Source organism: Mesoplodon bidens, assembly GCF_964165515.1.
Source record: "Mesoplodon bidens genome assembly, chromosome: 10".
Classification (NCBI taxonomy): Eukaryota; Metazoa; Chordata; class Mammalia; order Artiodactyla; family Ziphiidae; genus Mesoplodon; species Mesoplodon bidens.
Window position 1 is genome coordinate 5,305,761 of NC_138172.1, and position 21,384 is coordinate 5,327,144.

At 45.0% G+C, this 21,384-nt stretch overlaps 2 protein-coding genes across 4 annotated transcripts in view; one reads left to right on the forward strand and one right to left on the reverse strand.

Moving 5' to 3' along the window:
- Positions 1–15,138, forward strand: part of RAF1 (Raf-1 proto-oncogene, serine/threonine kinase) — a 72,327-nt gene extending 57,189 nt beyond the window's left edge. For both annotated transcript variants that reach the window (XM_081246003.1, XM_081246004.1), the window contains 10 exons: positions 2,829–2,856; positions 2,964–3,091; positions 3,445–3,562; positions 9,541–9,625; positions 10,406–10,582; positions 11,810–11,856; positions 13,014–13,132; positions 13,511–13,642; positions 13,776–13,910; positions 14,133–15,138. In XM_081246003.1, the coding sequence (XP_081102129.1) occupies positions 2,829–2,856; positions 2,964–3,091; positions 3,445–3,562; positions 9,541–9,625; positions 10,406–10,582; positions 11,810–11,856; positions 13,014–13,132; positions 13,511–13,642; positions 13,776–13,910; positions 14,133–14,276 (1,113 nt within the window). In that variant the 3' untranslated portion in view covers positions 14,277–15,138. The remainder of the gene's footprint in view (positions 1–2,828; positions 2,857–2,963; positions 3,092–3,444; positions 3,563–9,540; positions 9,626–10,405; positions 10,583–11,809; positions 11,857–13,013; positions 13,133–13,510; positions 13,643–13,775; positions 13,911–14,132) is intronic.
- A 138-nt stretch (positions 15,139–15,276) lies between these two features.
- Positions 15,277–21,384, reverse strand: part of MKRN2 (makorin ring finger protein 2) — a 35,465-nt gene continuing 29,357 nt past the window's right edge. For both annotated transcript variants that reach the window (XM_081246005.1, XM_081246006.1), the window contains exons 7-8: positions 16,559–16,703; positions 15,277–16,379 (exon numbers count right to left, since the gene is read on the reverse strand). In XM_081246005.1, coding sequence (XP_081102131.1) covers positions 16,242–16,379; positions 16,559–16,703 — 283 coding nt within the window. In that variant the 3' untranslated portion in view covers positions 15,277–16,241. The remainder of the gene's footprint in view (positions 16,380–16,558; positions 16,704–21,384) is intronic.

A 21,384-nucleotide genomic window follows, 5' to 3' on the forward strand; every position in this document is an offset into this window, starting at 1 on the left:
ATAGGATACATAAAGAGTAGTTTCTTTTTCATGTGGCAAAGAAAAGAATAGTGATAGAGGACTACAAACTCTCTGAAAGACTTTAAGTGATTTTATTTAGAAATAAGAGGGTGGAGTCACAGGATTTTAATAATCAGGTATTTAGGGAGATATAAATGCGCAAAGCTAGTGTTTTCAAACTGCTTTTTCTTTTCTTGGCTTTATTGTATGTTCTGTTTGGTTTGCTTTCTAGTTCATCTTTATTAACAACTGAATACACTTAAAATGCTTCCTTTGTTCTTTATTCTTCTTATTTCTCATTGCTTTGGACTAGAATAACAGCCTGAATGCCTCTCCCAGGGCGTGGTCCAGACGATTTTGTTTGAGGGGAAGAGTAGGTATTCTTCTTCATGCCTTTGCTTTCTTGTAAAGTAGCAGGATTGCTATAAGACTGTCAGACAGTAGCCTATCAAAAATGAAACAATCACTAAAATTTATGTTTCTTGTCAGACTTGGTCTCATGTTTTCTTTTTTGGCCATAGCATATTTGGGAGTAAAAAAATAACTTTATGTGGTATTGCTGATAGGTGAAATCAGTTTCTCAAGTGAGATATTGAGGCCAAGGGTATTAAAAAAATTTTTTTAATCATTTTCAACTAAAGACTAATGCTAGATTTGTTTAGTTGTTACTCAACAGCATCACTATTCTATTTATATTTTGCTTAGAAACAAAGTGTCAGTTTGGTTGGTATGCCTTGAAAATCCTTTGATAAGCTTTTATCAAAGACAGCTGTGCTCTATCTACATCATGAATTGTTCCTTGAAAAACCTCAGGGCCACCCACTACCTCAGGCACAGCTTTACGTACCTCACTCAGACCTCAGATCATTTTCAACATACTTGTCCTACTGATCAGACATGGGAGGGGCTCAACAAAAGAGTTGGCTTTCGAATGTGGGGCCTAATATGGTCATTTGGGGGCACATTGGTTATCACAAGATTATTGTGAGGGGGTCATGTGTATGCAAGCTATGAGTTTTATTGTCTCTATTGTATTGTCACTAGCCCTGATGATAATACAGTAATATACCAGTTACTTTTCTTCTGATATATGATTTAGTCCTGTATAAACACTCTAATACTTAGAGGGAACATGAAAAGTGAAAATTCTTGAAGTTTTATTATAGAATAACTGGCACATCTGTGGTGCTTAATCCTCTCTGTACTTTAGAAGCAGACCAAATTTTGATTCCTGTTTTTTAAAAATCACATATGATTCAGCATTTTAAAAGTACACTTTCTTGCTTTGTTTAAACCATCTTAGTTCTCTTTAATATTTAGATTTCGAGATGATGATAAATCAGTCCAACTGTAGAAATTAGCACAGAATTAAGTATGAGGTATGTAAGTGGATACAGGGAAGAAAATTATGATGACATTAAAAAATCCTAGTGCATGGGAATGTACTTCTGGCCAGTAAAAATACATTGTGCCACGCTTTGACTAAAAACAAAGAATAGATTAGTTGAATAATAAAGCTACAGCTGCTAAATATTCTCCTGAAATTCAAGTTATTTTTGGACAAAGTTTTGTCTATCTGGCAGTCATCCTGTCATACTTAAAAGCATGCAGATTCCTAGGTTTCCCGCCTTCCCTCCCAGACATATTTCAATCAGTCCTAGTGAGGTGGAGGGGCTTGGGAATCTGTATTCTTAAACACCTCTCCTGGTGATTCTGAAGACTGGCCAGGTTTGAGAACCCCAGAACCAGGCTTTATTGGTAAATTCTGAAGATGTTTGGGTGGGGCTGTGAAAGTGGGGGAGGGGCAGCTTGGCCTGTGATTCTTCTTACCTCTTGTAAAGATGTCATAGAGTGTGAGCATTCTGGTAACAGTTGTGTGAAAAAAAGGATCCTGTCTTTACTGTGGTTACACAAAGAAAACAGAGTAAGACTTTCAAGAGAAATAATCCTCTTTGAGGATATGGGGACCAAGTGTTTTTCTGTTATTGTTATTTATATACTCCAAGTGAGGATTTATAAAAATGAGGATTTAGGTCTCATGGAGAGCCCTGTGATTTAAACTGTTGCAACTAAACAGTTTAATAAATTCTAAAGGTAGCCTTTGACCTCTCACCTGAGTAGAATGTAACTAGTTTCAGAGCTTACCCATAAGATCTGAGGAGCATTTTGTGATGAATGAGCTCATGGCTGAGATCCGTGGGTGGTGATTTTTAGTTCTGTTTCTGCCACCTACTGGTTGTGTGACACTCGCCGTGTTCCTTTATCTGTTCACATGTGTTTTCTTATATGTAAAATGTAGGTTTTATATTAGGGGATTTATGGTCCTTCCAGCTTTCTATGATTTTAGGTTTGGATAAAATATGTAGTCGTGGTGCTTACCCATAGCAAATCCAACTCCTAGAGGAGTAACGGTGAACTTGCCACTGAACCCCTCATTAAAAATATTATTATTTTTTTGAGCTTCAGTGGAGCAAGATCCCCAACCACTGGAAGGATCTCAGCTTGACAGTAACTTTGCCAGCCTCCCTTTAAAGAGTATCAGTCTGCAGTGTGCACTGCTTTCTAGAGAGAAAAAAGAATGCTGCTTTATTGTATATGAGAAATTAGCATCAGTCCTCCTAATATCTGATGATAACAATCTTGGAGATATTGGCCACAGACATTTGATGAATTTAATCAAAGAAAAGTTAGAGTATGTAATTAGACCTTTTGTGTTTTAGAGATTTTATAATCCACTTTGCTCCTGTAAATCCTTCTCCTCCCTTTCCCTCCCCCAGAGAACATCTTTTCTAGTGCAGAAATTGACCAGCTTTCCTTTTCTGTTTCAGGATGCAATTCGAAGTCATGGTGAATCAGGTACTTGTCTAAGTCATTTAGCAAATAGTCATGGGCTTTTTCTCTTTATGCTGTGCATCTTCTGTTGGCTTACCCATGTGTGAATTCTGTTTGTCTTGTCTATTAAGCCTCACCTTCAGCCTTGTCCAGCAGTCCCAACAATCTGAGCCCAACAGGCTGGTCACAGCCCAAAACCCCTGTGCCGGCACAGAGAGAGCGGGCACCGGGATCCAGCACCCAGGAGAAAAACAAAATTGTGAGTGTGATCAACAGTACCTCTTGCATGTTAGGGTTCAATAAGAAAAGCTTAGTCAGAAATGAGAATGCCTTTAATTTTAGGGTTGGGGGATTCTAATTAAATGAATACATTATAAATGTCAGTGCCATTTTTGGCATGCTTACATTGGAAAACTTGCTGGGTTGTTGCAAGGCAGGGCACAACTAAAATGGTATTTTCTCAAAAGACAAAAACTAGAATTATAGTTAATATGTCTATCTTTGAAAGATATGGGAATGGATGGAGCTGGGTTGATCTTTTCTTTGACACTCTCGTTAAACAGACTTTTAACAGTCCATGGAGTATATATCAGTGATCTCTGCTTGTTTTAGAGGCCTCGTGGACAGAGAGATTCAAGCTATTACTGGGAAATAGAAGCCAGTGAAGTGATGCTCTCCACTCGGATTGGGTCAGGCTCCTTTGGAACTGTTTATAAGGGCAAGTGGCATGGTAAGTTTGGGGCCCCCCCTTTACTACCAGGGTGAAGTCACGTTTCAGTCCAGAGAGGGCCAGGCAGGCTCACGGCAGCACTCTCCAAGGGTACTTGATTGCATCTGAAGATTGAACTTAATGGTATCTCAGTGACGTTTCATACTGTTCTTTCTAAGACTCAACAGTGCTATAATTGGTATGAAAACGTTTTCAGGATAATGAGAAATTGGTGGAAAAGAGTTGAGCACCATAGTGAAGTGTCACAGTCTCTTATAAACTGATGAATGAATACAGTGTGCGCCCGGGAGGAACATGCTTTGAAGCTCCTTAAATGTGTTTAAGAGTCTGTTGCTTTTAGGAGGGGCATGGATTCTGGAAACTTAAAACTGGAAAGGACCTTAGAGATTTTATATACCAGAAAACCAAGGTCCCCAAGAGGGGGAACTAACATACCCATGGTCAAACCGTTGGGCACAGGAAAGCCAGGAGCCTCCTAAAACAGATTTTCTTTGCTCTGCCCTGGGATGGATTGGTTGTGGGAATCTCTATCAAGCAGGAATGCACAGACTTAATTCTTGAATCTGTGGGGAGTTGACATTCTTATTTTAATGGAAACACTCTGTCACTTGGAAGAAACTTTCTATTTTAAGGTCTGTAGCCAAAGCTTCTGTATTTTGTCAACATACTTAACATTTCTGTCAGGTTTTTAATGCCTCTGGCTTTAGGATGTCAGCCAGAAAATAGACTGTTTTCTGGAAAATGCAACATTGTTCCCCAAAAGACATCTCTTCTAAATTCAGATTTTAATAAAGCAAACAACAACAAAACCATACACAAAACCTAAAGTGCCTAGATGCCTGTGTTTCTACTTTGGATGCCACCGTATTTATCTTTATACATAAATGGACAAAGTTATGAGCGTAAAATACATTAGAGCATTAAAATTCAAGTTGTTAAAAACTGAGAAACACTGTGGGTTTTCCACCTATAACTAATCATCTGACAAATTTCTCGTTCTTTGCAGGAACTGGCAAAGGACTGAACATTTGTAGATACATGTAGGGTGATTCCTTTACTTTCAAAAATTGCATCTAATATACTACTGGCCTGCCTCCTGGGTCACTGAGAAATTATGCTGTTGCAGAATATTTTCTAAATAGATGTCATAAATGTCTTGGTGATCCCTTAGAAAAGAAAAACACAATTTTGTGAGATTGCTTGTATCTGAGACAAGAAGGCTATAAGTAATTGCAGGAAGTGGAGCAGAAAACACTGCTTTTAATGCTTCTCTTAGGAGCATTTTATCATTTTTATCCGTTTTTAAGCCTCAGCTAAAAGCCAATACATGCAGTTTAAGCTGCGCCCAAATTTAAGCTTCCTCTGATTGAGCACTTTTATTTGGGGGTTCATAGTTTTTCAGAGCATTAGATTTGCCACAGTACTGCCTTGAGCTTCCGTTTTGTCTCAGTCTTGAACTTTTAGATTATGGTAAGGAGATGTATTTGCTATAGTGTTACTTCCATAAAGACAACTGTCAGGATGTAGCTAACATCTAATGCTTTAGGATTCTACTTTTTCTAACTTAAGAGTGTCAAAAGTTGGAGGAGTGAGGAGCAGTGGACTTTTAGCCCCTCAGAAAGCAAGCCGTGGTATGTGAATGAAAAGGAAAATGAGAGGGAAGGAAAGCGTAATTTCTAGATTGAGTATTTTGTGCTATATTTGCTTCCTTTTTTTTCCCCCGTTGCTTTTCTGATTCCTATATATAATAGAACGTTTTATTCAATTTCTTAAAAAATACAGCTGTTTTGGTGATCTCCCCCCCCGCCCCCACTGATTCTGCCTGTAGGCTGTGAACAGAAAAGGTCTTAAAGCAGCCAAAGTGGAGGCCTCAGATCCGTGAACTAATAAGTGCACTCACTTTATGTACAGAAGAGACCCTTTTGGGCCCAAGTGCAGAGTGCCCTTTTGGGCATGAATTTGGGGTCTGATTTGGCAGCCTCTGCTAATTACAAACAACACATTAAAAGAGATGAAGATAGCAGTTGAAGCTGTCAGACTGTTAGCAGCGAGGTCACTTACAGCATGAGAAGAAGGCAGCAACCCCCTCAAGAGCAGATCCCCAAACCTGAGAACACTCTTGGGCCACAGTGTGAAGTCAGCAGCCTGGTATAACCATGTATGGGGATCCCCAGCCCAGCCTAAGGCTGAGGTTTGTCATTTTGACTGAGTCAATAAGAACTGGAGGAATGGCGTTCATTCTACTTCTGTTCTAGAAAGCAGGGGTGTGTATAATAAGTTTTAGACAATCTCAGATGATTAAAGCAGGGAAATTAATTGGTGTTTAAAAAGGTAAAAACAGGGCTTCCCTGGTGGGGCAGTGGTTGAGGGTCCGCCTGCCGATGCAGGGGATGCGGGTTCGTGCCCCGGTCTGGGAAGATCCCACATGCCGCGGAGCGGCTGGGCCCGTGAGCCATGGCCGCTGAGCCTGCGCGTCCGGAGCCTGTGCTCCGCAACGGGAGAGGCCACAGCAGTGAGAGGCCTGCATACTGCAAAAAAAAAAAAAATAAATAAATAAAGGTAAAAACATTGGAAATTCACCAGTGATAGTAGCTCTTCCTTCTTCAATGGTAGATGAATAATATTAACTTAATATCTTACTAAAAACATGATAACCAGTAGCCATGTATCTTAAGTTGCTTGTACTACATTTGCCTCTGACTTTACTATGAAGGGAAAGTAAGAAGTTCTGGTTTGACGAATAATGAGTGCTTCATGTAGTTATTAAGCAGTGTTACTGAATGCCTATTGCACGGAATGCTGGAGAGGTGGACTTAGTCATGATGTGCTTGGCGCCGAGGACTGCTGAGCGACTAAGTCCCCGGTATTCCCTGCTAGAGGCTGTGCCCACTTCCAACTCCAGAGCTTCAAACAGATAGCTTTTCAATTCATAACTTGCCTTGCTGACAGTTGCATCTTAGAATTCACTCATTTCTTCAGCCAGTGTTTCCTGAGCATTCTTCTAATACCGAGCATTTTTCTAGGGGCTAGGAATGAAGTCCTGAGCAAAACAGATAAAAATTCTTTCTCTTACGGAGTTGATATTCTGGTGGGGATAATAACCAAGAAAAGCAAAGTGGATACTGTGTGCTAAGGAGAAGAATGGAGGAAAGCAGTTATAGAGTGGCAGGCCTGGTTCATAGTTTTTAGTAGATTGGTTAGGGAGGAATCTGCTGAGGAAGTGGCATTTGGGAAGCAGCAACAGCAGATGCAAAATGGGCCACTCACCTGGCCTGTCCGAGGAACTCAAGGAAGTCTGAATGGCTTTAGTAGGATGAGAGAGGGAGAGGCTAATAGAAGTGAGGTCTGGGGTGTGGGTTATAGGGTACCATAAAGACTTTGGATATCATTTGGGTGAAATGGGGGTCTCAGATTGTGCAAGACCTTTAGGAGGTTTGCCCAGCCTTGGCCTGAAAACCAGAGTGATAGGGAGCTCATGAGTTACCTGCAAAGTCATTCTAGTTCTGGGCATTTCCTACCAGTAGAAAACTGTTCTGTATAGGAGTTGAAATTGGTTTTCCTATGGTGTTTGCCCATTGTTCCTAGCAGACTGAGTCGCTGGTATGGCAGTCCTTGGAGGGTACACATACAAATGAGGGTGTGCTGTAACGCAGAGTATGGTCTCTGGGTTTCAGTAAGAAAGTGCGCATAATCTGTTACCATAACTGTTAACCGTGAGCTGCCTGGCCTCTGGATCCCTACGGTGCTGTGGGCTCTGTTTTTAGTTTGACCCTGTTCAGTCTTCCCATCAGTGACTTGCATGACTCAGGTATTGTGGATGACTTACACAGCGGTGTCATGCAGATTTGGATAACAGGATTTGGATTTAGAAAGATGGGAGGATTTGAAGTGTCTATGATGATAGAACAAAGAGAAGATGAACTTTTAACAGGAATAAGTCTTGTTCACGAGTCCAGAAAGTAGATGCTAGAGGTGGAGGATGTTCAGCTGACAGCAGGTCAGAGCGAGTCACTGTGAACAGGCTTTGGCTGCTGATGGATCATCTGAGGTCTGAGGGAAGGACTTGCAAAACTAGGCTCATGAACTAGGAAGCAACCCCTTCTGAGGGACCACCCAGCATCTCCCCAAGTCTTTCTTCTGCATCCCTGTCTCCAGCCTGTCCCTTTAAACCTCCATCTGATGCCTGGCCATCTGGCCCTTCCTGTCAGTTGACTGCCACATTGAGTCAGTTCACCTTCTCAGGGTTTCTTGCCTCCATCTCCTCCTTTTTATCCCTACAGTCACCAATGTGCCTGCATTGCACCTGCGTTCTTGTAGCAGACTCCTCCTCCCTGGCCTCCCTCCTGTCCTACAGGTGTCAGATCACATGCTATGTTAGAGTTTCCCAAACACAACTTGGCGTTTCTCTCATCCCCCTTACCTCACCCCTGTTCCTGGTGTACCAAGTCTAGAATAGCCCCTTCCTTTGGCTTATATCCCATTTCCTTCAGAAAACTTTCCTATATCCTCTCTGCCAAGATATTGACTCCCCTCCTCTGTCATCCCCCCACCCCAGTCCTGTCTTGGCTCAGACTGCTCCAGAATGGGCAATTATGCAGAAGACTCTTGTCCCTCTACTCAGTCATAAGGAACTTGAGGTTGGGGCTGCATAGTTTACCAGGTCCGTCTTCCTAGATATAAGGCAGCTCTGAATATAGCAGCAGCTCTGCCATCCAAAGTCAGCAGCACCTTCCAGGCAGCCCTGGGCCCTCAGTAAGTTCATGCGCCAGTGAACTGGATAAGAACCAATTTGGAAGCTGCTGCTAAGTGGGGATTTTAGCTGTAGATGATACAAACAAGAGATCACAGGGCAGCAGTTAGGGACCTATCATAAGAACCATCTCTGTACCATGTAGTGCTCCCCAAAAGTGGAATGAGTGCTCCAGCAGGCTGCAGGGGGGTGCTGCCAAGGGCACATGCTCAGTTGTGGAGGAACTAAGTAAGTCACCTCCAAGTGCCACTGAACTTAACTCCTACTTTTGTTTGACCATTGTATTTAGTAAAGTTATTTGTCATGAAAAGCTGAGGTCCTAATAGGGCTTCAGGTAATTTATTATCATTACAACTATTATGAGTATGACATAACACTTCTGAAAGTGGCTTCTAAATCGGTAGCACCTATAAAGTAGAATTGATCTCTGGATGTTTCTGAAGTTTCATGAAGAGGCTGGTTTTTACTCACAGTGATGACAGTCAGTTACTAGTCAGTATTTAGTTAGAAGTACAGCTCTTGGAGTCAGACTTAGGGTTCTCATCCTAGCTCCAGCACTTTCTTTTGGCTATATGACTTTGGCCAAGTAACTAAACTTCAGTTTGTTGCTTGTAAGATGAGGACAACAGTATTAACGTCATAGAGCAGCTACGAGGATTAAAGGAGGTAACACCTGTGAGAGCAGACAGTGCCAGGGTATAGTAAGCAATCAGTATTAATCATTAGGATTACTTTCTAACGGCACTGAAGGCCGAGAGGCATAATTTCAATATATGTCTTTGAATTTGTACAAGGGAGCTTCTCAGGTCTCATTGAAATGTGGCTGCTGAGTTTAGCATCAACTGCTTACTAACTGGCCTGCTTCCGGGCCCCAGCCTCCTGGCCCCGAAGACTCAGTATTTGCTGGGCCATTCATATCCATCTGCTGATGTCATCCTCACAGGCCCAGGTTTTGACCTGTCACACATGACCTCACCACTGGGGATGCCAGGCTTGACAGGAACAGTTTAAACCAAGCTGGTTCAAGGCCTGTGGGGCGGTATTTTAAGGAAAGTAGTATAATCTAATCTTTTAAGCTACTTGATAATTCAGAAATTTGCATAGTATTTGTTCCATCTGGTATATGATTTTTGAATAAGTGATTAATTATATCTTCCTCAGAACTAGTGTACATGAAAAATAACAAAGTAAGATCATTCAACTGCACTGACTGTAAACTAATTTGCAGGAGACGTTGCAGTAAAGATTCTAAAGGTTGTTGACCCCACACCAGAGCAGTTCCAGGCCTTCAGGAATGAAGTGGCTGTCCTTCGGTGAGTAGAAAGCTGGCCTGTCCCTTGGTGTGGCAGGGGCGGGGTGTGGATGCTGGTACAAGCACTGTAGAGGAAGTAGGCTGCGTGGCATGACCTGTCTCTGAGGGCTGATGGCTGGGACTGGTGGTGAGTGTTCACTGTGGAGTCCCGTGGTTGAAACAACTCCCTCATGAGTGAAAAGGAGCGGAAGGTTTCTTCCAGCTTATGCGCTTGTTAAGCCTTTAGAAGAGCCCCTTTTGATGAGCATACCCCCTTCCACGGCCTCAGGTCCCTGGGCTCACCACGCTGATAGAACAGCCCAGGTTCTATCTCTGGGTTTTGTTTTGACGTAGGGAGAGATGGGTTCTGTTTTCACATTTATTTCTAAGAACTCTTTATAGCTAAGTTGCCTTAATTTGGACTTCAAAACCGTCAGCTTTGAAGTCTTTGAGTCACTGTTTAGACTTGTAGGAATAAACTGAATGATGATGGATTCCATAGATGAGGGGTCCTTGTGACCCCTGTGGGGAGATTGGTGAATATATGCTGATGAAAGAGAACGTCCTCTGTACGATCAAGGCCAGCACTGAGGGCAGTGATGGCAGCCCCTTTGTCAGCTCACAACACCAGCTGGATCATCAGCAGTCGGCTGTGTTTGCTTTGCCAGCCCCTGGACTGTGAGCATGGGTGGTGTCAGGAACATGCAGGGTCTGGTCAGAGACAGTGGGAAAGCAGACTAGATCTCCCTATTCTGCAGCAGTGGAAGGTTCAGAGCCTTTTCTTCTCTCCTCCCCTCTCCAGCAAAACCCGGCATGTGAACATCCTACTCTTCATGGGGTACATGACAAAGGACAACCTGGCAATTGTGACCCAGTGGTGCGAGGGCAGCAGCCTCTATAAACACCTGCACGTCCAGGAGACCAAGTTCCAGATGTTCCAGTTGATTGACATTGCCCGGCAGACCGCTCAGGGAATGGAGTGAGTGAATGGCCTGACGCATAGAAAATCTGGGGTCCAAGGATCAACTTGTCCCTAAATCAGAACCAAGATTAGGAAAAGCCAAGCCCATTAAGTGACTTCTGTGATATTTTTGCACAGCGGGAAATGAACCTGTGTGGTGGGCCAAAGGAACAAGAAATTCAGGTTTATTGCCCACGCTGAGGCCTACCCCCTTAGGGCTCAGATTCAGGTTCCAGCAACTGCCCTCAAAATTCAGCCAGATACTCAACACAGTGCGGGTTGCCACCTTCTGATGGGCATCGTGTCTGAGGCGTAGCCCATCAGGTGTGCTTATTCCACGTAAAGGTTTGATCAGATGTCACATTCTGTGTAATTTTTCCTTTTGGAGAATGCTTAAATTAAGGTGATCCATAGCACCTCCATTAACTACTATCGTTTTGGGTCTTTGTGCTTGACACATTTCTCTGTGAAAGGGGTGTGCGTGTGCGTTTCATTCTTGGCTAAGCCAGGGCAGTGCTTCTCAAACTTTTCCTTTGAAGTACCCCTAATGGGGAGCAGGGGGAACTCCTCATACCCTCCGACGACTAGGAACTTAACTAAAGCTGTGCTTGCAAGTGGCTTATAAAACCTCATGTTGTATTTTTAAAATTCATATGGAATTTGCATTGTATACATTTTCAGAAATGACTAGTCAGTTATTTTTTAGAGATGAAATTCACTTTTAAAATTCACTCCTTTAAAGTGTACAATTCAGATTTTTTAGTATATTCACGGAGGTGTAAACCATCGCCACTGTCTAATTTTAGATTTTCAAGATACTAGATGAAGCCTTTTGTGTCTGGTTTCTTTCACTTGGTGTGTTTTTGAGAGGTTCATCCATGTTGTAGTGTGTATCAGTATTCCATTCCTTTCTGTGGCTGAAGAATATCCCATTGAATAGATATACAGCGTTTTATTTGTTCATCAGTTGATGGATATTTGGGTTGTTGGAATTACTTTTTGAATAAAACTGATGCTTAAAGAAGACCTTCCCTGTTTGTGCTGTGGCCTCACTTTCAGGTGTAAGTCCTGGCGTGGACCAGGCTGAACCAGTGCAGGGCCAACCCCCGAAAGTGAAAAAACTAGGAGTTTTTTTGAGAAAACTAAGAGTCAGGCCTTGAAGTGTTTTAATTCTTAGATGTAATTTGAAGCTGCTTTCTACCAATGTCTCAAACTGGTTTTAATAGACTTATTTTCCCTTCACAGCTACTTGCATGCAAAGAACATCATCCACAGAGACATGAAATCCAACAGTATCCTTTGGTGGTAGTTTCATCTGACTGCTCAGTTCTAAATTTAGGACACTTTTAAAGTTTACCTCAGCAAAAGTGACTCTGGAAAGAGTTCCACAGAAGTTGAGATACCTGTTTGGGTTATGCTTGGAACAGGCCTAATTTTTAAATGCTCTTTATTACTAAATTTAACTTGGGAGAATGGGCCTTTTGTCTTTTATGCTTACTTCTAGTTTGTGGACTGTATATCTGGAGTTGCAAGATTTAAAAAATTACTACTTAAAATTGTGTTTCTTGAATGCACAGAAATGGTTTCCTTAGAGATTACTGTTGGAATCAACCTTTTCCAAGACTTAATGCGCTTTTACGGAAGGGGAATGAATAAAGGTTTTTCTTGCCGTAGGGTGTGACATGTAACAATTTTATGTCCGCCTCCCTCCCCGAGCCTTTCTCTTTGAAGGGAGTAATGGCATTACAGCTACACTTTGCTTCTTGGCCAGTGAGAGCCACAGCCGTTGTGTTGGGTCTCATGATGGGATGTGGCCTATTCTGGGCATGGGTCTGAGACATAGGATACCTTTTAGTGGTGGGTTTCTGGGGACAAACATACCACGAAGGCAGACACCACCGATTTTAAGGAGGTATGAATTACTGGGCATCAGCAGATCACACAAGTCGGCTTTAAACCGCCTGGCTTCTTTACTCAGAACTGAGGTGTTTGGTTTTGATTTCGAAGTCACCAAGTGGTACCTATCCTGTGAGAAATGCCTTCAGGCAGACAGCATTCAGGACTCAGGGTGTTTCCGTTAGCCATTGGAGGGCAGGAATCAGGCAGAAATGGATGTAAGCAGTCAGTCAGCAGGCCATGCTCAGAGTCTTGGGGCATAAGGCACCTATGTTATGTGGCAATGTCACAAGGCCAGAGACCTGGCTCCTAGGTGTGTAAATGGAGGGAGCAGCAGCAGCGGGGGGCAAACCGGCTTGTTGTGGCTGGAGCCAGAGAACCTGGTGCCTGGAGCACCTCCTGGAAGGAGCTGCGTTCTAAAGCACTAGCAAATCCAGTGCAGACAAGGCTGGGGCAGATGGGAGGCCGAGATGGTGCTAGTAAGAACTTTGGCAAGTTTTTCAGAAGTAACTTGACCATTCTTTTAAAACCAGAGTCCTTAACAAGCATTGAGATATATTTCTCCACGAAGGCCTGACGGTGAAAATTGGAGACTTTGGTTTGGCAACAGTGAAGTCGCGCTGGAGTGGTTCTCAGCAGGTTGAACAACCCACCGGCTCCATCTTGTGGATGGTGAGGTGGCTGGGCTCCCTCCAGCAGGGTGCAGGGCCAGGATGGGTGATGGGAGGTCTGTATGCAGGCTTCAGGCATTTCTCTACATTTCCCGACCACCTCGGTGACACCTGTAGTGTTGGCAGCCCCTGGGCAAATTTGGGTTTCCTGGAGGAAGCTGGCGATGAGGAAGTGCTGAAGCACAGCTCGGGGGAGTTAGGTGATGGAGAGTGCTGGATCTCAGAGACAGGATTCCTGAGCTCCTTTGAGCCTGAGAGTGGGAGCCCTTTGGGAAGGAGCAGGGCTGAGGTGGGGACTTTCATACCCAGCCCAAGGGACAGCCTGGCTCCTGCATGTCTGTGGGGCGCAGATGGTGACAAATGCACTTTGCCCCCGTAGGCCCCAGAGGTGATTCGAATGCAGGACAATAACCCGTTCAGCTTCCAGTCCGACGTCTACTCGTACGGCATCGTGCTGTACGAGCTCATGACGGGGGAGCTGCCCTACTCCCACATCAGCAACCGCGATCAGGTGCGTCACTGGCGCTCAACAACCCGCTCGCCGTGGAAGCCCCCGGGCTCTGCCCGTCTGAGCAGCACAGGGTGAGGTGCTGCTTTCACTGTTGTTCATCTACCTGTTCCCTCAACTGCTTTCTCTCCCTTAGATCATCTTCATGGTAGGCCGAGGGTACGCCTCCCCAGACCTTAGTAAGCTGTACAAGAACTGCCCCAAAGCAATGAAGAGGCTGGTAGCCGACTGTGTGAAGAAAGTTAAGGAAGAGAGGCCTCTTTTTCCCCAGGTAAGACGTGGCTCAAGGTGCTAGAACTGATTAAAGCAGGAGTTCTGAGTGATACAAACAAGAAGTTTCTTGCTTTTTGTTCTATAGGGAGGGGCTTGTGTTCTCCACAAGGTGATGCAGGTGGGGTGGGGAGAACGGCCTGTGTCTTTGGGCCAGATTGAAAGCTGCTGCTGCAGAATGCCCCGCCCCCCACCACGAGACCATTTTATGGCCTTGTTTCAGATCCTGTCTTCCATTGAGCTGCTCCAACACTCTCTACCGAAAATCAACCGGAGCGCTTCTGAGCCATCCCTGCACCGGGCGGCCCATACCGAGGACATCAATGCCTGCACGCTGACCACATCCCCTAGATTGCCTGTCTTCTAGCTGACTCTGCACCTGCACTCAGGCCACCAGGTGGGAAGGGAAGTGAGCAGGCATCACCTTTCTGCGGGGACAGAGCTCGTCTTCAGAGAAGCTGCTGCTAAGGACCTTCTAGACCACTCACAGGGCCTTAACTTCACGTTGCCTTTTCTACCCCTCTGGCCCTGGGAGGAGGAAGCCATTCGCAGTGTTGGTTTGTCCTGCTCCCCCGCAACCCCTGTGCTCATAAGCCGAGCCTCCTTTAGATGCACCGGGGGCTGCTGATGGCAGTACATGATCTGGGGCCCCAGCTGTTGGCTAACGAGTATTTTTAGGGCAAGAAAAAGCACTCAGAGGGGAAGTGCAGGTAGCAGGCAAACCAGCCGTGACGTGGGGACATGTGGATTTTGGAAATCAGCTCCTATGAGGAACGCTTATACAGAAGGACTTCTCTTCAGAGATACGTGGTGTGGCACCAAACAGGTAGTTTTGCACATAATGCACCAAACAGCCCAGGACTGTCGAGACTGTGGCAGCCTGGAGGAGCCTGCTTTGGTACTATGGACTTGACTTTGGGGACACTTCCTTTTCTTGAAGGTCTCTAGTGCTTTGGGATGGTTTTCCAGAAGAGGTGCTTGGCCTGCCCCTCCCAGTCTCCGCCCTCTCAGGGAGCAGTCTTCCATTGTGCTGAATTTGTCTTCCAGGAGCTGCCCCTATGGGGCGGGGGCGGGCCCCCCCACCCCCGCCCTGCCAGCCTTGTCCCTACATCACATCCTGTATGCAAGGAAGCCAGGTTTTCTTGGGTTTAATTTTGTTTTTATTGCGCCTGACAAAATACAGTTATTCAATTTGTTATTTTAATAAAATAAATTAAATGTAGGTTTAATGGCTGTTTCCTCCTTTTAAAGTAATCCTGAGCTCACAGCTTGAACTCCATTTGTTCATGCCTTTGGGAGCAGAACTCAAGAAACAGGAAATGGGCTCAGAGCCTCTGCTGGGAATTGAATTCAGCCTTTGTCACCCTTCAGAACTCCAAACTCAGGTAAAGAGTTTTGCATTTTATAAAACACTTGGTGTCTACAGCTTTCTATAAAAATAGATAATTTAGGCTTGGATTGCCTTCTGATTCACAAGGTTATGCTCCTTCAATTAAAATCACTACAGAAGACTTGTACTCAGTTCTCTTCAGGACCACCGCTAGGTAAGAACCAGAAACTGTTCTTGGGTGCTGTTTAAAATTTCAAATCAAAGCCAGGTTCTACAGATAAGAACACACATGAGCCCTCGGGACACAAGCCAGCAGGTGAGAGTTTCCCTGGAGGCATGTGTGCAAGATTACTCCGACTGTGACCCTAACACAAACCGGAAAAGAGGGGCCATATCTCTGCTTCCTGCTACTTCAAGAGCCCCACCCCCACCCCCAGGTAAGAAGGTTTATTATACCTGTCTGCTGAACGTCCTGCAACAAGACTTCGCCCCTGATTTGGGACACTGCGGAGCCCTAAGTCAAGTTTTGTGCTAAGGTGTGCAGCACTCACTTGGTTTCTGAAAAGCAATATACAAATCCAGTGTTGACCACACTATTTCAGTATACTAGGGAGGTTCACCACACAGGAATCCTTTGGTAAGATAAATGAATCTGCTGCTTTAGGGGCAGCTGCACGGTCCTCGAGGACCGGAGCCAGGCTGGTCTGAATCAATCAATGAAAACTCTGGCTGGTCAGCTGGCCCCCCTGAGGAGTTTGAGGTGCCAACAAAGATAAACAGCAACTAGGGAAGCAGCAACTCCATATATGTGTTCAGGTTATTTTATATCCTCACCCTTCCCATGGCTGTAATAATGGAGTGGATGAGACCAAGGTTAAATACAACCCCACTCAAATCCAAGTGACGCGCCACCCCAGGCTGCCGTGAAGGAAGCTCTGCACACCCTGGCGTGGGGGAAGGCTCAGCTGGTGGAGCCGAAGACGCAGGGCGACCACCTACTCTTCAGGGTTCTGATGACTCCACTCCGGAGAGGTGCATGAAGAGGTCCCCAAGCTCTGTCATGTCGACGTCTTCAGTGTTGTGGACATGCTGGCTCTCTCGGTTCTCAATGAAATCCCAGAGGCGCACTGAATTAAAGAACTGCAAAAACAGCCAGCAAACATGCCTGGTTATTGCTAAAGGCAACGTGAAAGCTGAGTAGCTTCTACTCAGCTTTGCCTACCACACGCCCTTCTGCCAAAGCTACGAGGAGGGGCCAGGAGCGGTCCCCAGAAATGCCTACAGGTGGTGTTCCTGACTAGAGATGGCGAAGTCCTTACCCTCACGGTGCCTTCAGAACTGAGCTGTTTCCGAGGTTTCTCTGGTTCTGCTAGCCGCCCATCAGGGTAAGCATGGCGGTAAAGGCATTTGCTTCCAAATGGGCAGGTCCCTTTGCCTTGCTCAAAGTATTTACAAGCTTTTTTCCTGAAAAGCAGAAAGAAAGGATCAAAAGAACAGTGGGAAAATCTGGGGTGCAGATGAACCACTGTCTTCCTCCATCCCTACCAGAGCCAGGTCAGCCTCAGGTCAGAGGGGCTGAAAATGAGGCTCAGAGAGGGTGGATGCTGACTTCCAAGCTGGACGGTACTTACACCACGATATGCTGCCTCACGTGGAATTCAACGTGCACGGGGCCCCCACTGTGTTCTGAGCCTGCAGTGCTCCAAAGGCCTCCAGGGGCAGGTAGGCCTGAGCATTCCTCTGGGCCAGCTGTCTGGGCTCCAAGGTTCTGAAGCTGGGCTACTTGCCTCAGCTCAAAGTCCTAACAGGAGCTTCACCCAGGAAAGTTCCCCTTCCTCTTGGCCAGCAATGACGTCAAGGTGACCACAGGAAGCCTTCACTTAGGAGTCAAGAGGGAAAGCAGCAGGCTTTAGCAGCTGCCTAAAGTTACAAGTCTCATTCCAATTTTCCTTGGTCCCCACCCTCCAGAGCAGGGCTTCTTAACTCTATGTGCTACAGAACCCTTCTCGGAACAATGTTTTTAAATGCATAAAAGAAGACACATAGGTCTACAAAATACAGTTATCAGAAAGTTAAAAAGATTTTCCCCCCATCTTCAGTTTCTAGCTACAGACCCCTATGTTACGAACCCCTGCTCCTGAGGAAACGCAGAACCAAACAGAGAACCAAACAGACAATTCCCATTCCTTCTCGCTGAAATGAAATTTGGCTTATGTAATCGCAAGTGATCCCACGTTGCACAGGAAGAGATGCCCGAGAAGCCAGAAGGGCGGGGAAGGTGCAGAAATGAAGCCAAATCCCAGCAGAAAGGGCAGGCTGCCGCGGGGATGGGGTACGTGGCGGTGGCAGACAAGGAAGGGACCTTCTTGACGTCAGTGTTCCCTGTTTTCTCAGACGAGGGGACAACGGCAGAGACGGTGGTGAAAGCCCCTGAGGCAGGCCTCAGAGCAGCACAAAGAAAAGCTCCCCAGCAGCTGTCCACTCCCACCAGGTCTGACTCAAGCACAGGTGACTGGGGAGTGGATTTGAGCAGAAGTCTGTGGACCAGACGCCATCCATGGCCCACTGTCCCCAAGGTTCTGAGCAGATCTTCAAATGACCGCTCAAGTGGCGAGTTCTTAACAGGGTCTGCGGCACGCTGGCTTTAACAAACTCGTCAGGTTCAAAACATTATCTGGTCCCCACCCCAAAATGATTTCCCCCCCAGCCTTATCTGGTTACCAGGGACCTAAGCCTCCAGATCACTCCGACTCCATCTTTGTTCTCAGCGCCCACATCCAATTGTTACTTCTGCCTACAAAGCACCTCCCCAGTCGACCATCCTCTCGGTTCCCACACCGTTGACGCATTCAGGGCACCGTCCTCTGTTGCCTGCCTGCCTGCCATGGTCCGGTCTCAACTGGCCTCCCTCTCACCACCTTCACACACCTCAGAGGAGCTTCCCCAGTGTGTCCCTTGTCGTTCTGTTCTTAAAGACCACTCAAGGCCCCTTCAGACTTGTGCCTGTGTCCCTGTAGGTCCCACGTCCTTCGACACACTTCTTTCAACCACAGGGACCACGCCCACTGCTCCCCAAACACAAAATCTGCACCATTCTGCATCCATGTCATCCCATCTGCCATCCCAGCCCCCAACCCCGACGCACGGAGTATTCATGCTTCAGGGCTCAGGGTGCCATTCCCATCCTGCTTTTCCCTGACACAACCAGGTGGATCCCAATGCCTTCTCTATTGTGACGTCTGGCTAGGGCCTCTCATGATGAATCTGTCACCAGATAACCTGTACCATAACTGTCCTTCTGTAATTTCCCATGAAATTTCTGATTTTTACTCTATATCCCACATTGGTGTTTAGCTTGAGGGAACCTGGCCTGCAGCTCAGTAAATGTCTGTGGAATGCATGAAAACACTGTCATCAACAGAAAGCAAGGCCAGGAAGACCCAAACAGCAATAATGTGACTTTTCGGACAACCGCAGCAGAGCGCCTTTCTGCAGGCTGGACCCCTCTGCCTTGCCACTCCTGCCCTCTGGTGGACACACAAGAACATCGCAGGAGGTAAAAATGGTAAAACAAGATATCAGCCTTTAGTAATCAATATGCAACTTAAAGGAACTATTTAAAAAATATACACAGAGTTTCGCTTTTAGTACCCTTCCTGCAGATGAACTAGAAATACAGACACTATTAAAAGACCTGAAGGCACTGGAGAGTGAACAAAAGGATTCTTCAAGAGATTAGACACCTGGAAGAATGGAATGGCAAGAGACTGAGTTATCTTTTTAAGAAGAAATAGCACTTAACCTAGAGCAGGCTCCAGGCAAGTATCTACGTGGGGTGGCTAAAACTCCAGTGGAAAAATCAAGTCTTTCTGGCCTGAAGAACAAAAAGACAGAGTTGGTGGAAATCAACCATTGGGAGGGAGGAAACAGTCCCCCAAAGAAAAGGGCCTGAGAGGGACCCATCCAAATACTGCATACTAACTCCTCCCAAATCCTGGACCAGTCCCTAACCCACACATCAATGCAGCAGGCTCAAGGCAACTCAGCTAAGGATAAAAAAACTGAACTGAGATTTGAACTGCTGCCCAAGAGTTTGAGTCTAAACAATTTCTCTGCCTATTAAAACAAAAACATTAATGTTTTATAAACGAACCTAACAGAATCCAGAGTCTCTACAAGGTAAGATTTACAGTGTCTAGGTTACAATCCAAAATGACTCAACTCCATGAAGAATCAGTAAAATGTGACCCATTCTTAAAGGACAATCAATTAACAGAGTCTAACTTCAAGATAACAAGGATTTCAAAGCAGCTACTATACATGTGTTCAAGAACATGAGCAGAGAGGAAAAAAGATTGAAAGAAAAAAAAAAAACAGAGCCTGAAACTTATAGGACAATATAAAAAAGTCTATCACCTGTAATTAGAATCCCAGAAGAAAAGCAGGGTAGTAAAAAATGTGATGAAACAATGGCCAGAATTTCTCTAAATTTGGTAAATAATATAAACTTACAAATTCAGAGAAAACCAAGCAGTAAAATATGAAAAAAATCACTCCTAGGCAAAGTATCAAACTGCTGAAAACCAGGATAAAGACCCAGAAAAATGACATACTACAATCTGCATCACACACGACTTCTTATCAGAAACTACAGAGGCCAGATTATATAGTGGAACGACATTTGCAAAGTGCTGAAAGAAGAGGGGGGAAAACCCCAAACTATTATCTCAGAATTTTACTCATTGAAAGAGGAGGCAAATGTGAATAAGACCAATTAGACCAATAAATTCAATGAAAATATCCTTTAAGAATGGGGGGGGGCCTCCCTGGTGGCGCAGTGGTTGAGAGTCTGCCTGCCGATGCAGGGGATACGGGTTCGTGCCCCGGTCTGGGAGGATCCCATATGCCGCGGAGCGGCTGGGCCCGTGAGCCATGGCCGCTGGGCCTGCGCATCCGGAGCCTGTGCTCCGCAACGGGAGAGGCCACAACAGTGAGAGGCCCGCATACCGCAAAAAGAAAAAAAGAATGGGGTGGGGAAGCTATTTCTGATGAAAAGAAAACCTTCAAACTCATCACCAGCAGATCAGCAAAATGATAAAGGCAGTTCTTGAGGCTGAAGGGCAACTGTATCAATTGGAAGGAATTACATACCAAATGAAAAATTATATATCTGAGTAAATATAAGCAACTTTTTTACTCAAAAAAATACACGTTTTAAGGCAAAAGTTATTATTACCTTGTGAGGTTCTAATGCATGTAAATATTACATCCCATACATTACAGTAAAGTTGCAGGATACAAAATCAATATACAAAAATCAGTTGTTTTTTCATATACTAACGATGATGTTGTTACATCATGATGTTGTTACATCATGATGATGATACTTTCTGATGAAGTATCATCAGAAAGAGAAATTAGGAAAACAATACCATTTACAATTGCATCAAAAAGAATAAAATACCTAGAAACACCAAGGAGGTGAAAGAGTCATACACTTGGAAACTGCAAGACACTGATGAATGAAATCAAAGATGACACATAAATGGGAAGATACTCCATGCTTATGGATTAGGAGAATTCTGTTAAAATGTCCATACCACCCAAATCTCTACCAAAATTCCAATGGCATTTTTCACAGAAATAGAAAAAACAACCCTAAAATTTGTACAGACCCACAAAGTCCTGAACAGCTAAAGCAATCCTAAGAAGAACAAAGCTGGAGGCACCGCACATCCTGATTTCGAATTAGCTTACAAAGCTATAGTGATCAAAACAGTATGGTACTGAACCAGACACACAGATCAATGGAACACCATAGAAAGCCCATAAATAAACCTGTTCATATATGGTCAATTAATTTACAACAAAGGAGCCAAGAATATGCAATGGGGAAAGGACAATCTCTTCAAAAAATGGTGCTGGGAGGGCTTCCCTGGTGGCGCAGTGGTTGAGAGTCCGCCTGCCGATGCAGGGGACACGGGTTCGTGCCCCGGTCCGGGAAGATCCCACATGCCGTGGAGCGGCTGGGCCCGTGAGCCATGGCCGCTGAACCTGCGTGTCTGGAGCCTGTGCTCCGCAATGGGAGAGGCCACAAAAGTGAGAGACCCGCGTACCGCAAAAAAAAAAAAAAAAAAAAAATGGT